The 17,369-nt window shown below is 35.8% G+C and overlaps 3 protein-coding genes and 1 long non-coding RNA gene across 5 annotated transcripts in view; 2 read left to right on the top strand and 2 right to left on the bottom strand.

The window, feature by feature from the left end:
• Gal (beta-galactosidase) overlaps window positions 1-4,247 on the top strand; it is a 37,312-nt gene extending 33,065 nt beyond the window's left edge. Inside the window, exons 21-25 of the mRNA XM_038013108.2 lie at window positions 35-139; window positions 220-468; window positions 1,038-2,807; window positions 3,251-3,634; window positions 3,975-4,247. Of these exons, the coding sequence (XP_037869036.1) occupies window positions 35-139; window positions 220-468; window positions 1,038-2,807; window positions 3,251-3,634; window positions 3,975-4,181 (2,715 nt within the window). The 3' untranslated portion in view covers window positions 4,182-4,247. The remainder of the gene's footprint in view (window positions 1-34; window positions 140-219; window positions 469-1,037; window positions 2,808-3,250; window positions 3,635-3,974) is intronic.
• LOC101746893 (uncharacterized) lies at window positions 4,236-9,992 on the bottom strand. Its single transcript, XM_004924833.4, has 4 exons — window positions 9,322-9,992; window positions 7,738-8,030; window positions 5,707-7,601; window positions 4,236-5,464 (listed from the first exon to the last, which is right to left on the bottom strand). The coding sequence occupies exons 1-4, from the start codon at window positions 9,645-9,647 to the stop codon at window positions 4,976-4,978; spliced, it is 3,003 nt and encodes a 1,000-aa protein (XP_004924890.2). The 5' UTR covers window positions 9,648-9,992; the 3' UTR covers window positions 4,236-4,975.
• Window positions 8,271-10,860, top strand: LOC134199534 (uncharacterized). The gene is made up of 2 exons (XR_009974071.1): window positions 8,271-8,732; window positions 9,937-10,860. It is a non-coding gene; the product is annotated as an uncharacterized LOC134199534 (long non-coding RNA).
• LOC101742586 (uncharacterized) overlaps window positions 10,227-17,369 on the bottom strand; it is a 22,121-nt gene continuing 14,978 nt past the window's right edge. For both annotated transcript variants that reach the window (XM_012689279.4, XM_004924806.4), the window contains exons 3-4: window positions 17,066-17,234; window positions 10,227-11,658 (exon numbers count right to left, since the gene is read on the bottom strand). In XM_012689279.4, coding sequence (XP_012544733.1) covers window positions 11,502-11,658; window positions 17,066-17,234 — 326 coding nt within the window. In that variant the 3' untranslated portion in view covers window positions 10,227-11,501. The remainder of the gene's footprint in view (window positions 11,659-17,065; window positions 17,235-17,369) is intronic.

The following is a 17,369-nucleotide window of genomic DNA, read 5'->3' as shown; positions in this document are numbered from 1 at the left end:
ACACACTACTAATGGCAATTATTTTCCTTAACAGCATAAAATGGAATTATTGCCGAGCGTTCGATCGTTACAAAAAATGGGATATAAACTTTACGCTAGTATGGGTACTGGTGATTTTTATACAGAGCATGGAATCGAGGTAATTGGGATTATCAATCGTTCATATTTATTTTGTACAAGACTTCCTATTATACTTACATTTCTCATTATTATTTTCAGATAGAGAGTGTCCAGTGGACATTTGAGCACATAGGAGATCCAGAAGATGATAGGTTTGACGGCGAACTAATGCACTTAGCCGATTTTATGGCTCGCCGACAATTAGATTTGGTGATCAATTTACCGATGCGAGGTGGTGCCCGTCGTGTTTCTTCATTTACTACGCACGGATACCGGACCCGGCGGCTCGCTGTTGATTATGCAGTACCTCTAGTGACCGATGTCAAATGCGCCAAGCTCTTAGTGCAGGTTCGTTTGCTTAAAATATTTTGCTAACATTTGCATATTAACAAAATGTTTGTCAAAGTGTAGTTACCCAACACCGTCTAGCCTGATACCGCCTGCTAAGATTGTAATTTTAAGATATCATTCATAAATAATAACGGTAACAAAAAAGCGAAATAATTCAATTATATTTGAACAAAGATATATCCTGATCTCCAAAACAAAATAAATAACTGCTTAGTTGCAGAAATAGGCGTAGTTGTGTACAGCCAGGCTCGAAGCACTGTCTTCCAGCCTAAATAAAAATTAGAGAGAGAATTTATTAGAAAATCAATTAAGGCTAGGCGGTTTCCCATCTTTATTCTCCCGGGTTCTATCTTAGGGGGGAATTAGACGTTTGGAAGAGAGTGCAGGGCAGTCGTTTATCGGATGGTTTCGACAGTCTTGACTCGCCCGCTTCAAAAGTAAGAAATTGCAGTGATTCGGCCGCCGGCTAGAACAACGGCTAATATTCCTACCACGAACAGAAGATTCATCTAAAAGTATCGTATTATCTTCAAAACACTATTAAATTAAAAGGTTTAATTTTGCAGGCAATGTCACAATGTGGCGGTGCTCCTACAATGAAAACTCATACTGATTGTATGACGTCACGGAATATTGTCAAATTACCCGGCTTCATTGATGTACATGTTCACGTCCGTGAACCCGGTGCAACATATAAGGAAGATTTTGAGACCTGTACCGCAGCCGCATTGGCTGGTGGTGTAACGATGATTTGTGCTATGCCCAACACTAACCCCTCAATCGTTGATCGTACAGCATTTGATTACGCTTCAACATTAGCAAGAGTTAGTGCCCGATGCGATTATGCTTTGTACGTCGGTGCTTCCTCGACAAATTATGACACAATATGTGAACTGGCTCCGCAAGCTGCAGCTCTAAAGATGTACTTAAATGAAACTTTTACAACTCTTCTGTTAGAGGATATGACAATTTGGCAGAAACATTTCCAAAGTTGGCCCAAAAAAATGCCTGTTTGTACTCATGCAGAGCGTGAGAAAACCGCCGCTGTCATTTTAATGGCATCTCTCCTTGATCGGCCTGTACACATTTGTCACGTAGCACGAAAAGAAGAAATATTAATTATCAAAGCCGCAAAAGAAAGAGGTGTTAAAGTTACTTGTGAAGTTTGCCCACATCACTTATTTTTGAATAGTAATGACATTGACAAAATTGGAAAAGGGCGAGCAAAAGTATGTCCAGTATTATGTAGTCCTGAAGACCAAGCAGAACTTTGGCGAAATATAAGTATCATTGATGTTTTTGCCACAGACCATGCACCTCATACTGTGGAAGAAAAGAATTCTGAGAATCCACCACCTGGCTACCCTGGCTTAGAAACAATATTGCCTTTGCTACTCAACGCTGTACATCAAGGTCGTTTGACTATTGAAGATCTTATTAATAAATTTCATCGTAATCCTCGTAAAATTTTTAACTTACCAGAACAGCCTAACACATATGTTGAAGTTGATTTGGATTATGAATGGGTAATTCCAACGTCAATGGAATTTTCTAAATCGAAATGGACTCCTTTCGCGGGCATGAAGGTATGTGGTGCTATTCATCGTGTCACATTAAGAGGTGAAATAGCATATGTCGAAGGTCAAATTTTGGTTCCTCCAGGATTCGGTCAAAATGTTCGCGAATGGCCAATGCCTAAAAAACAAACTTTCCAGACGTACTCGATTGAAAAAGTTGAAAAAGAAATAAGTCGTCCTAATTCCGCATTGGATATAATTACACCTGGGGACCATCTAAGACAAAGCGATATTGACCTAGATCAATTGGAGTCTTCAAGATCAGAAGCTGTTGGAAGACTAAACGTGCATTTTAATGAAGTGGCCGGTATGCGAAACGTATCCCCTGTTCCACCACAAACAGTTACTAGACAAAGATGTGATAGCTCATCGAATTACAATCCACCACAGCCTTCAATTACACAACGACAACGCAGTGATTTGTTCGGCAAAAACATCCTGACTGTAGATACATTTAATAAGGAAACTCTCAACGACATTTTCAACCTAGCACAATTCATGAAGACAAGTGTAAATAAGGGACGTTATTTAGATGACATCTTACGTGGGAAAGTTATGGCCTCAATATTTTATGAAGTCAGTACACGTACGAGCTGCAGTTTTGCAGCGGCCATGCATAGACTAGGCGGATCTGTGGTACATACCGATGCAACAAGCTCTTCTGCAAAAAAAGGCGAATCTCTTGAAGATAGCGTCGCTATTATGGCTAGCTATTCAGATGTCGTCGTGTTGAGACATCCTGAACCCGGCGCAGTTTCTGTAAGTTTATTAAAAAAACAATTTTTCACTTTACGTTCCACTATGTTAAATTCTGAATAAACAAAATAGTAGATAAACATAATAATAATAAGTATATCGTAGTACTAGTAGTATATTTCCATCGTCTTTTTAGTTCTATTAGTTAGAAACTTGGTCCTTATTTAAAAATATAGCTCGAGATCTCCATTTGATATAAAGATTTATATAATATAAAATTACTTGCTTACAGTAGCAATCAATAAATGTCGTTGTACCTTTTGTTAATTTTGCTATGGCTAATTTACATAGCTTAGTATAGAGATGAACTTCCAAAGTATTATACAATGTCACCATAACAATGTCAAAGGCAAAGCTAGTAAAGAAAAGTATAAATTTAGCAATGGTTATAAATATTAACAAACGTCAAAGATAAAATTATTATTAAACGCATTTTCCATTTTCAGCGCGCATCGAAACTTAGTCGCAAGCCCGTAATAAATGCGGGAGACGGTGTTGGTGAACACCCCACGCAGGCATTGTTAGACGTTTTTACGATACGAGAAGAAATCGGTACAGTAAATGGCCTCACGATCACAATGGTTGGCGATCTTAAAAATGGACGCACAGTTCATTCCCTTGCTAGACTTTTAACTCTATATCAAGTCCAACTTCAATACGTAAGTCCGCCGGGACTAGGTATGCCGAAGCATATCACGGATTATGTTGCTTCTAAAGGTATACCTCAGAGAGTATACGAGCGCTTAGAGGACGTACTAGCTGATACTCACGTTTTGTACATGACTAGAATACAACGAGAAAGATTCAAAAGCCAAGAAGATTATGAAAAGGTAAAATGTGTTGAATTTTTTTTTTCTTTTCTTACCTAATCGTCGGTCGTCTTAAAAGGCTATTTATTCCAAGTACGGCTTGGTGGGTGAGGAACTTGGGATTCTCTGTTATATCAAATTCACTTAAAGCAATTGTTAAATCAACCTATTGAAACTTTAGTTTACTAACCATACATAACACGAAAAATATTTATAATAGGTAAATCATAAAATATCTACTGAAGTGAAGCAATGAATAAAAAAGAAAATGTTATCAACGATAGGTTTTGTTTCTTGACAGAATTGTGACGGCATGTGTAGAAATTCGCCATTTAAAATTGATATCGAATTTGTGTTACAGACTCGGGGACTACTGGTTGTGACCCCACAGTTGATGACCAGGGCTCGTCGTCGTATGATAGTGATGCACCCTCTACCACGTGTCGATGAAATTTCATCAGAATTTGACTCAGATCCTCGCGCAGCATACTTTAGACAGGCCGAATACGGAATGTATGTTCGTATGGCTCTACTCGCAATGGTTGCTGGTGTAAATCCACTTGTGTGAAATGATTTCATTTCAAAATGTTATTATTTGTTCTTGGACAATAAATCAAACATCTAAAATATAAAATTTTATTACATATCACAAACTATTTATTTATTATCACATTTATACTTTTTGAGTGGAAAACATAAGAGAATCCATACAATTTCAAGAACCAGTTCTTTAAGTAGATCAACAACAGAGCTCATCTAGCCTGGTTTTGAGTATTTTCTTACAAAGTTAAAGCGTCTTGAGACATGAGATCAAAACTCAATTGATCTGAACTCTATTGTATTAACGACCTTTGTATTCTATCTATTTAAACTTTATTCAGAAAAATATACTGATCCATAAACGGGAAATTAAAAACAAAAATATCATTTCTGAACAACTCTTAAGACAGAGTTGTTGTTGTAATGCCCCATTTTCAGAAAGATACACGTCGAATAAATATATCACTTTCATCTTATTCTTTCTAATCTTAACTAAAAGTAGCGTTTAAAGAAAATTATTAGAAATTAAATTTTCCAAGAATATCTTAGAGAAAGACGAAATATGTTTTAAAAATAAAATTAACATAATATTATGAGTGCCTAGCAACTAAACTATTGTAATTTTAACAATATTTTTAATAAACAAATTTAAGTCTTTATTAGGTGCTAATTCTCAAATAGTTTTATCAATACGAACAAAGAGCTACTTTACTGCAATATTTACATTTCATTATAAGACGAGATTCCAAATTAACATACATTTAATTTTATTGAAAGTAATAATTTTCTGTAATTGGTACTCTACTTATGAAATAACGAAAACTATAATCTTGATTCCTCAGCTGTGGTAATATCATTTATCCTGATATTGGGCTTGGTTTCAATGCTCGAAGTAACATCATCGTGTATATCTGCGAACGTGAACGCTGAAATACCATGATTTTCAACAGGAGAATCTTGACTAACAATTTGTTCAAATTTAGGACGATGTTTTCGTATAGGCTTATTATAGCTTCGATCCATTTTGTTTTCTTTTCGATGAGGTAATATGTAACGACCTTGCACCGCAAGTTTCCGTTGACAGTCAGATAGCTTATCTCTAATGATGTCTAAATATTCATTTGCAGTCGCATCACCAGCTGGTTCCTCTAACAGAAGCATGCAAAGTCTCTGAGCTTGTTCTAAATATATAATTGATTGTTTTACAGCTTCAAATTTTTCACTGGATCTTGCCATGGCAATAAAGTGAGGAATAAAAAACTCTAGAACTAGACGTTTGCGCTCCGTTTCCATTTTCGCTGGTAAAATGATCTGGAATCACAAAAATTAAAAAGTTTAAGCAAATCTAAATTGAAAAACACGGTACGACAATTTTAAAATTAAATCGATTTGATGATTTTAGCTTGTCAAAATTAGAAAATAGCACTTGAATTAAATTTTCAATTATACCAATCAATAAAATAAAATAAAATTTTAAAGCAATTGCTTAACTTATAATAAAAATGCATAATAGATCTGAAAATGCCCCCAAATTCAAACTATTCGAAACTCACATTAGTTTTAATTTCGTTCTGGCCAGCATTAAGCTTGCTCCTTTTGTTATTAATATGCGCCTTTCTTCTTTCTTGTATTTGTTTTTGTCTCTCTTTTTTCCACTGATAATGTTTGTCTCTAGATTTAGCATTGTCCCAGAAATTGGCTCCCGTATCTCCTTCACTATCAGAACTCTCAGTATAGTTATTAACAGTAGTAGGGATATGTGGGTTTATTAAATGTAAAGGATTTTTACATGTCAAAATTTGATAAAGTCTATGACAGTCAAATTCTGGATAAAAATCCTGATTCATATACTTCAATTTACTCAATGCCGAAAGCATATGCATCACCGGGGCCTCCAATATATCAGCTAATCGTCTTTGGAGTTTTAGCAGTAACGGTTTCGGAATACTTTTAAAATCATTACAGCTTTCGATAAAATAATTCGGAAATCTAGACTGTCCAAAATGAATATAAAAACTCCGGAGAAATAATCTTAATGATTCTCCTAATCTGTCTTCGGGCCATTTGGCGTAATTATCTTCACACTGCCAAAATAAATGGTTTTTTATATGACTGGCGTCGATTCCAATCTTAGAAGTTTCATTTTCCATGAAAGATTTGTGTAAGAGTAAAGTAAACAAGTAGCAGCGTATGTGAGAATGCGCCAAACAACTTTCTAAGTAGCGCTCAGCAGCCGGGAAGAGGATCCTCCATTGTAAAGTCTGTTCTGGGTTTGAGCCCCGTTTAGATCTGAATCCAACAGGTACCAATAAACATCCAAATCCTGTAGCTTTATTAACCATATACCTTGTTGGCCATTGATAGCTAAAGTTCGTCCTAGGATTTTGTATAGCTCTACGTAAGCGAATTATCCACGGACAAGCTGTATTTGGCCATGCAGCAATTAAGGCAGGAAAGATTTCATATCCTATATTTAAGCCGATTCTTATGGAGTCACAGTAAATGCTAGCACCTTGTGTCAAAGCATTGCTCACAGCATCATGGGTCAGGCCAAGTCCAGAACCTAAGTTAATAATAAAGTTGTCTACAAAATTATTCATAAACCCCACAGAATTCAAATAGTAATATCTCTCGTACAAAGTTTTAGGCAATGAAGAACTAGAAGCAGTGTCGACTTCTTCCTCATCATCTTCGTCGCTCCAATTATCTAAAGCTCTTATCTCTACCGCCGTCCAAGACTCTTCCGGTAAAACTCCAGAAGCTAACGCATAATTGGACTGCATTTTAAGTTCAACTTTTTTAGGAGTCGCAGCCTCTGTTATAGTTGAATATCCGTAGTCAGATTCTGTTTCACTGAATTCATTCTGTCTGCTACTTGAATTTGATCTATAACCAGAAGTTTCGGTGTCATCTCCTATTTCATTGGCAATTTTTAAATTATTTTGTTGTTTATTTACTGGATTAACGCTGCTAAGTCTTGTAGAATTTTTTAAGATTGATTTTCTGGATCGGTTTTGTACGTCAGTATTCGCATTCATTTTAGGTGCATCATTATTATTAATGTCATCCAAATTCTGTTCTTCAGTTAAAGGTGGTACATTAGTACACAGGATCTGACGTAGCTCATTGATGTTAGAGATATCTCCTTTTATAGCTTGTAGACTAACTTGTTTTATAGGTCCACTAGGTCTCCTACCATCTACAATTTCGATCGTATTTAATTCTACTGTTTTTGACGAAGAAATCTGTTCGGGAATTTGCAACTTTGATTGAATTTTACGTAACAGATCTTCTCCTTTGTAAACGTAATGAGAATCGTCTGATTCGAACGACTCTTTTTCTGAATCTGTGTAAATACTATCATCCATATTATGCTCCTCAATCGGATTTTCAACTTCTTTGTGTAAAGTGCTTTCTAAAACCTCCAATTTTTTCAATTTCACGTAACCTGTAAAGAAAGTTAAATATTTAAAATATACAATTTTGGAATTTAAAATTATGAAAGAAATGCAAAAAACATTGTTTTATATCTAGTAAATTATTTCTAAGTTCCTTTAAAAATTAAAACTCCATAACATGCTTACCTGGCTCTTTACAATCTTCTATACGTAATTTATAAAATGGAGCGTCAAGGACAGCGCTATAATCAGAGGTATCGCCTGGCTCGCTAGCTTCTACGTTATCATATATCACAAACAGCTTAGGCGCAACAAGTGGTTCCGCGGGATGGCCTTTCTTTCTTTGATAGCAAATATGCTCATGTACACATTCTTGCAAGCGGTCAGCAAAAAATACGTGCTTGTTCCGGCGCACCATAGCCTCGTTGATTGAATGCTCACGTTCGCTCATGGGATTATTTTTAATGTTTTGCGTTTCACTGAAAAAATAATATAATAATTAATGAAAACGTAATCTAATTACAGTTATCACGTTTTGCAGTCTCGTGACGCAATACGGCATCTTGCTTTATCGCCAAGATTAAATCAATAAAAAATCACCGCCAACAACAAAATTTGATAATCAATATACAAATTCTAGAAAATTGATTTTCAGTAATTAGTACGTCCGTATATATACGTGATATCGGTTATTGCGATCTTTTAATGTATTTAGATTAAATCATCATGAGGTATCGACGTTATAATTAATTAAAAATGAAATTATTGAACAATATTACCTATCCTTGACAACGAAACTTCAAATTAGTGTTTGAGTGGTCGTCGACGAACAATGTCGTTATGAGTAAATAGGGATTTACTACCACTAGCACAGGACCTACGTTTACTACACTATTCCATTGGGATATTGCGAGAGCAACAACAAGAACAATTTACAAAATGTGTGTTTTTTACGTTTCTTTGCACACAGAAAACAATAATACGATTTTAACATTGATATCCTAGTTATGGAGTTTTAACATTTAGAATGATCTCAATGTTAAAACCTAGTTCTATAATAAATCTATGAAGATTGAGATCTGGCATTTTTTCTAATTCGATTGGACGGACGAATAGTCCACTAAATATGGGGATTAAGCGGTTGACGAGGCCAAAAGTTGAAGCATCGAAGGAAAGTGATTGTAAGTGTAATAATTGAATCGCGATTCTTCAAAAAAATACTCTTTGTATGGATGACTACAAATCTCACTTCTCGAATATTATGCTTGAGATTAAATATGCGAAATGAATTAGTACGCAAATAACTGTAGATGTCAAATGAAAAGAAAGAAAAAAATGTATAATACGTACCTAAATATGAATTAAGGTTGTTAATAAAGGCTTCTTTATCTTTAACCTTCTAAATGAAAAACAAATTCAAAAAAATATTTATTTCTCGCTTTGTTGCTTTAATAAATATAACCTGTATTTTATATTTATGAGACAGGTACATAGCTTTCCCTTTTAACATAATAATATTATTCTTATAATCTTAATATGAAACGGCAATGTATTCTCCCTATCTATGATAATGAATATGGCATCGATATTCTGGCAATGATTCTGGATTATAAACAAAACATGATAAAGACAAGGACAGCTTACTAGACGTGGATCTCGATTGTGAAATATATAAACTATTTAGCTATTCATACGTCATGATAGCCTTAATTACTATTATAGTAATTAAAATAAAATAAAAATTTAAGCACAACCTAAAATTATGCTCACCTTTCGTAATTTTCAAAAAACTGCACGGATAGCAAAATGTTGTTGAGAAGGAAGGCATCAGAGTCATTATTCAATTGACGTCTCATTCGATCTATGGCATCCTCGTCATAGGACCTGATCTGAGGTGGTGGTGGCGCTGATGGTCCTGGCATCGGTGACGGACCAGGTATTACTGGCATCAACGGTGGCTCTTTAGCAGCAACCCGCCTGTTCGCCCAATTTGCATGCTTCTTTCTTTTCTCTCCGCGCTGTTGTTCCTTCCACCTTTCTCGCTCGAAAAATCTATCTGGTTCCTTTTGAGCTTTCTTTGACTTAGAATTCCCCATTTCAGTAAAATAAACTCCGAGACCAAAATTTTCGTTGCTAATTCTCAACTAAAAGGCTAAACAATATTTGAGCACATTATGACGTTTTAAAATATTGAAAAAAATGTCACGCACACCCAAAAATAATCAATAAATGAAAACAAAGAACGCTAACGTCCAGAACGTGTTTCTGAGCACAGCCGCAGTACAATACTGGTGTTTTTTTTTAAAGTGACTATTCATACATTTCTGCTTGGCCTGTTATCGGTAAGCGATAATACTTAAAAAACGTACAGTGATTTTTTTTTAGGTATTGCAACTGCATGGATACTAAAGAGTCGATGCACATTCTTCACTGTCGGCAATTCACTAGTACACATGTTAACGTGAATGTTCAACGAGCGTGGAAATCTGGAAAACCACGAACTAAAACAAACAACATTCCTTCTGTTCACGACTTGTTGTTATGTAACGTCATTCTGTATTACTTATTTAACATTTTTTTTAATTTAAAATTTAGCCGACTCGATGGGCAAAATGATATTCATTATTTTTCTGCATAATTTAACCAGCAAACACAAAATGATCAAATAAAACAAATTACAGTATAAAAATAGATTTATTATAACGTAAATAGACACAAATATCTCAAACGCCTCAAAGTACCTATTCTAGATTCGAGAAATAATATAAAAGAAAAATAATTAAAACAGAGCTTACAAAATTCCATGTATGGTGTCTTTCCGCTATCGGAAAACTCCGGACTATGAATACATTGAAAACTTTACAAATTGGATAGATATAAACAAGAACGGGTAGGGCATACAAAGAACAAATCTAACCTTTATTTCAAATTCTCCTTCTGCTTATAAATATACTATAACAGATTAATAGCAATTTCAGAAAACCACAAATTAACAGCGCTACTTCATAGTAATTACATAACTTAAACATATTTTCTTAATCCACTGTTTAATACCTTAATTACTTTAATGTCTAATTCTTTATTTTAACCAGTAACATTGTCGTTATTGTTCCATTAACTTTAGTTTGTTTTACATGAGTTAAATCACGTGCTCATCAATTATCAATTAATTGATCTATAAAATAGCGTTTCAATGTAATGCAATTTGGGATTGGAACATTTGATTACGCGATTAGTCCTACGTGACATTGCTTTAAGACTGAACTGCCGAAATAAATGAAAAGCAACGAATAATAACAAAATATATTTTTTTTAAATAAATAACCAGATAATCAAAAATGGACCAAATGCTACATGTATACTACTTGCTTACTGTATTAGTAGCTTAAAGCAAAAACAAAAGATGCTCCCGGCATATTGAAAAATGTTTTGGAGGTCCTCCTAAAAGAGTTTAAATTACGATCCCCATTATTATTTATTTATTTTTAATAATAGGTATGGGTTTACAAGATTATGTCGATTACAAATTTTTTTCATTAAATAAGGTTGCAGTTCCGGGTTTTAAATAAGTAAATAAATAAATACCAGCAGAACAAATAAATCAGAATAATTCATAATTAAAAAGCATGCTATATGCGACCTACAATTAGAAGAATTGTATCGACGAATTCTAAACATTATATATTTTCTACACAACTTCTTAGCTTGATAATTCAGAAACATATAGTACTGATCACTAAATGCTACACATGGACCTTTAGTCACACAATTAATGCGTTTATTTCATTTCAAACAATGTATTTGTATTATTACGTAGTCTTAGACCTAGATACCGGATTTAGTGCTTAGTGCAATAGTGATGACGTAAGGCGAGACTAGTCGATTATTTGTTTCTAAAGATCGCTGTGTTTTACATGCAAACCATTCAATTTTAAATTGCACACACTTCTTTAAGGTATAGTCGATAGTGCTTCGGCCGGTGGTAGACTTATGCCAGTCGCCTCCATGTTATGTGCTATACTAACTCCATCATTTTCATTTCGAACGTTGATTCGCCGTGGAGCCCTCCATCTTTTAGCTTCACCCATTTGCTTTGCAATAACTCGTCTGTAAAATTAAAATTTATATGAAAATATTGAATTCCAAGGAAAATCTAGATGCTGTAAAATTACTCATAATACAACATCGACTTATGGTTATAATATCTATAGGCCTACAACTGCTTGATATTTTGAATTGATAGATATTGCTTATATGCCAAAGGTTTTAAATGTAGTTATATATTTCCTAAAAAAAATCATTAAATATGTGATAATTAATCTATGGACTAAGCTTCGTAAGTGTTTACTACTATACTCAAATCGTTGATGCGACATATCAATTGCAGATAGATAACGCTAATAAATTAACAAAGAACCATAAAGGTGACTGCTTATTTCGTTGCTTCGATGATTCGATCAAATGCAGCTTAATTAATCAAAACGCAACAACCTCAGCGCCATTTATTTCGATGATTTGTAAATTACGATTTATTCTATACTAAGTAACTTTATCTTCTTAATCTGCAATTCCAAATATTTTTACGATAGCTATTCTCCGTACGCTTTATCTTTTCGTAGTACAATACTGTTTGGCAACGACAAAATCCCACTTAAGACCTACTTCCATTATCATTATTAGAGTTTTGTTAAAAACAATTCTTTCTAAAATTCCGATAACAATATGAGCGTGATTCAAGCGTAAACTTAGCCTATCATGATTAATTTATTAACAATGAATGAAGGGAGAGCTTTGCTTAAAAATTCCATGTGCCTTCGAAGGGCGTTATGGAGGATGCAGGTAGGAGGGGGTGTTACTGATTAAATAAAGCAGATTTTGTTGAATAAATGAAAAACGCGCGCCTGAATGTTGCGTGCGTGCAGTTTTGGCGCGTGCAATCGCTTCAGGTAGTCTTAGCCGACTACATAGATTATACACTTAATATTTAAGGCCGACTATATAATATGTCTTATCTATGTGACTGACGCTGCCTCGCTAGAAGGGCGGAGTCCGCGCGGGAGCACGAGAACGCTATGCACGAACCCGACCCGGCGATGACGTAGGTAACTTACTCACTGACGCACGCGCAAGCAACCTTAAATGGTTTTATTATGAAACACAATATTATTTGTACAAGAATCAAACTAATTCTAATTCTAAAAACTACGACTTGTACCGCGAGGCGCGTCGTCTACAAATCTCCGCCCAGTGTCACTTCAGTGACATTACTATCCTGTGGTAGTAGCGTCAAGCGAGTCACCGGTCTGGTGAATATTCCACTCCGCCTAACCCCACGTTATGAAGATTTCCATGGCTAGTGTTTTTAGGTTAGAATAGCACTATTTAGTCAAACTCGGAGGGGGCTTCCCTCTCCTCCCCAGTTTGAGTCTGCCTTATCTCCGGCGTTGCGGCAGGAGTAGCCCTTGCGCCTTTGCGTGCGGAAGCACAGTCACTCATACTCTGCTCCACAGCTTCGGCTTGAGCAGCTGGCGAGGACTCTCCCTCCGCGCCGCCGGTTTTTTATATACAATCTAGGGGAAGGGCAGACCAGACCGTGTGGAAAGTGAGATGGCTTTGATTCGATTTAGGATATTTTTCGGATATTCATATAACGAAAATAGAACACGATTAATTTTATTACTGTTATATTTAATCTAATTTATAAAGATATTTAATTCTAGACTGACAAAAAGACGCTATAAAAAAATGCGTCATTTCACGTTTCATTTCGACAGTGTCAAAAAACTGTCATTTTTTCTGTAAAATAATTAACAGAATTGCATAATACAGCAACAATTACTATGCACATTAATGTAATATGTGATTATGTTAAAATAATAAAATATATTTCATAAAAAACATGTAGTAGGCAGCGGCTTGGCTCTGCTCCTGGCATTGCTGAAGTCCATGGGCGACTGTAACCACTTACCATCAGGTGGGCCGTAGGGCTCATAAGGCAATAAAAAAAGAAAAGAAAAAAAGACATAAAATTGAATAAAATACACCTCTACCGTGATGACAACTTACTGGTCTTAGGACCTCTTTTGAGTCCGCACGGGCAGGTACCACCGCCCCGCCTATTTCAGTCGTAAAGCAGTAATGCGTTTCGGTTTGAAGGGTGGGGCAGCCGTTGTGACAATACTGAGACCTTAGAACTATATCTCAAGGTGTGTGGCGCATTTACGTTGTAGATGTCTATGGGCTCCAGTAACCACTTAACACCAGGTGGGCTGTGAGTTCGTCCACACATCTAAACAATAAAAAAAAATAAAAAAACTTGTGAGTTTTGACCTAGCACCATCGGTCTTTGGTCCTCGCTCGCTTGAAGCGCGAACATGTTTTTCAGTACACGAATCAAATGTACAATGTACTGGATAATTACATATTATTTCCCCTTCTTTCGATAGAAGTCCTTTTTCTTTCATCATTAACATGTGTGATTCGAATCTGTACCCCAAATAACATTTGTCTAATTGCGTAAAAACATCTACTTTCTGGGTAGGCAATGCTATTTTGGCAATAAGTATATCAATTGAATTTGTCAATACATCATATACTGTGTCTTATCTTTTTCTTTTTTATTCAAATAATTTATTAACTCTGTTAGCATCAGTGAGAATTGGTTACATAAATGCAATGTCACGAATAATTGACGTCATCTGAATACATTCTTCATCATTCTGAATATCTTAAAGATATTACAGCAATTCTGTTGTAATATCTTTAAATTTGGCGACATTTAAGTGTGTTTTCAGCTCCAACTATTGTGTGTAAATGCATGCAACTGCGGACTCTATAAATAACCATATAGTTTGACAAAATTGTACAATTTCTAACGGATCATGATCGTCATTGATAAGTTTGTATAGTTCTATGTAGGCAGCTTGCCTCGACAAAAAAAGGCTGAACCAGTTATATGTTTCTTTAACAATGAATTCGAGATTTCTGAATTAATATGTAAATCGTGCTAGTGGTGAGTTTGGTACCTCACCACTGACTGAAGTAACGAAGCTACTAGAAAAAATCACTATCCACTAAAATTAAAATTGGTGCGGTAAAAGGTAAATCTAAATCAGCAGATCTAGTACAAATTCCACTGAGCTGGCAACACTGTGCTAGACTCTAATACCGGTCACTCACATTCGCACGAATACGCAAACCCGCAAGTGTAAGACGACATTTGCAAATGATTATGCAAAGTTTTCGCTGCATTCGTGGTTTTCCAAGCTGTGTCGGTTTTTTAACAGACATCAAATCGCGCGAACCGCGATCCTTCGCGTAGTCTCCCACACATTCGTGTGACCAGTTGCGCCCAGGATTGCGAAGGCAACGGATGTTTCGCTATTTTCATAGATCGTGACGTCTACTGTGTAGCGTATCTTCATCAAAAGAAATCCCATAAAAACAGCATGGCTGTTAATGATGTCTGGGAAAGAATTCAAAACTCTTTTTCTCTTCAATGTTCTATTGACGAATTAAAAAGGAGGAGAAATTCGTGAGACATTCGTAAACAAGTGTAGGAGGAAGCGCAAACGGGTTCGCAAATTGAGTACCGAACCCATTTGCAGAGCCGCTAAGTTTGCGAATGAATGTTTGACGGCCCCCCCTTTGAGTGGCCGGCATAAAGCACGCGGTCCGCACGGGAGCGCGGGAACGCAGTGCACGAACCCGACCCTAAAATGTCGAGCGAACGCCCTCGACCAAGCAACCGTGAATGGTTTTATTAAGAAACACAATATTATTTGTACAAGAATCAACTAATTCTAATTTTAAAAACTACGGACACAAACGTACTACTAAAATTTTAATACTTTACTATATTATTATATACTTTTAGAATCTTCTTTAAAATTTTTAATGTACACAGTTTAACTGAATTAAAGGCAAGAAGAAGTAAATATGTTCAGGGTCCTAAAAATTTAAAATACAAAAGAAAATCGAATACATTGGCTTTTGAAAGTCGTAATTCAGAAGATACCTAATTGGTTATCATTTTAAGACTGCATACATAAAATGCGATACCACCTTTCCACGAATTACAGCCAATAATCACATTACGTCGGTAATCAGTACGTACCTAATATTTTCAAAAGATAAATCAGTTTCATGAAATTAAGTAAATTAAAAATTAATGCCGCGTTTATAGCGCCCCTTTGTTAGCGGTACGAAATAGAAGCGTGGCGATGCGTAGCGTAATGTTGGTTTTATTTCACCCGTAGCACCCATAATTATCATTTAACTCGGCTTCAACACGAACGTTTGTGCACTATATACCAAATTCGTGTTCAAAGTTGCACACAAAAGAGCTAAGTTGTACCATTGTTTCCTCATACCATATAACAATATTTTTTCTAAAATACTACAATTAAAACAACCAAATATGAAAATTACTGATCATCTTATTTTATATTCCTGAACTTAGTTAAATTTCAAAAGTAACCTAAACGATATATCTATATAAATTTATTACATCTGACAAAACATGATTTAACAAATAATAAACATGTGTTTAGAAAATTTTAATGATTCATAAACAATTAAGCAAAACATTATCAATCATAAGGTAGAGTTGATTAAAAACTAAGATAAAAACTAGCGCCATTGTTTTGTGATCGATTTTTAAAATACGTCACTGGCTAAATGTAGAAAGTACGATCAATGATAAAAATATAATTGACATTAATGTAACGTATAATTAAAAAAAAAAAACAACGTAGGCTTGTGAGTAGATGAGCCGAAAACCAAAATGAATAAGCTGCTTCACGGCAGAAATAGGCAGGGTGGTGGATGGAACCTACCAGTACGGACTCACAAGATGTCTTACAACCAATAATTACGTAAATAAAAATGCGGGTTAAAACTGTTTCAACCGTTAAAACCGGGGTAACATTATGTTATTATGTTGTTCCTTCACTGTGGAAATCAATCGTGAACGTTGTTAAAGTACGTATTTCATTGGATAAATTGATAGCTGCCTGTGGGATTCGAACACCGGCAGAGTTGCATCGCGACTCTGAAAACGGTACCTGGAACCTAATCCATACATAAACCCACTGAGTTTCTCGCCGGATCTTCTCAGTGGGTCCCGATTCCCATCCGGTAGTAGATGAGTCCGCGAATCAGCTGCCATTGAGCTGTTACGTCTCCTTCGGAGGTGCTGTGGCAGCTTATCCCACCCCTCGTTAGCAATCCCGTTAGCAAATCCCGCCCCTCCTGACTGAGCCTTTGCTCGCCCACCAGTTCTGATGAAACTGGAAAGGCCTTCGGGCCACCAGTAATACTTTCTCTCTAAAACTTGAACGGTAGGCAGCGGCTTGGCTCTGCACCTGGCATTGCTGAAGTCCATGGGCGACGGTAACCACTCACCATCAGGTGAGCTGTATGCTAGACTGCCGACCCCGATCCAAAAAAAAATCTTCGTGCTTTAATTAAATTTATCTACTATTTTAACAAATGTGTCAGTAATCAAACTTACTGTTGTCTGCAATCAATAAGTATTCCCAAGACGAAGACAACAACTATAGCGACGATCATAACAACGGTGAATCCAACAATAGCTGCTACCGTCAACGTGGGAACTTCTTCTGTTATCACGACCTCCTCGGAAATCGATAGCTTGGGATCCGCTGTATCAGCAGACAACTCTGAAATTAATTTCAAATTACTTCGTGAAAAAATTTCTGTTGCTTTTTTTCTTTTTTTATTACTTAAGATGTTTAGATAAGCTCACGGCTCACCTGGTTTTAAATGTTTATCGGAACTCATAGACTTGAACTACG

This window comes from Bombyx mori, chromosome 10 (genome assembly GCF_030269925.1).
Source record: "Bombyx mori chromosome 10, ASM3026992v2".
NCBI lineage: Eukaryota > Metazoa > Arthropoda > Insecta > Lepidoptera > Bombycidae > Bombyx > Bombyx mori.
Note: the sequence above shows the minus strand (reverse complement) of the source record. Positions and strands in the feature narration are given on the sequence as shown.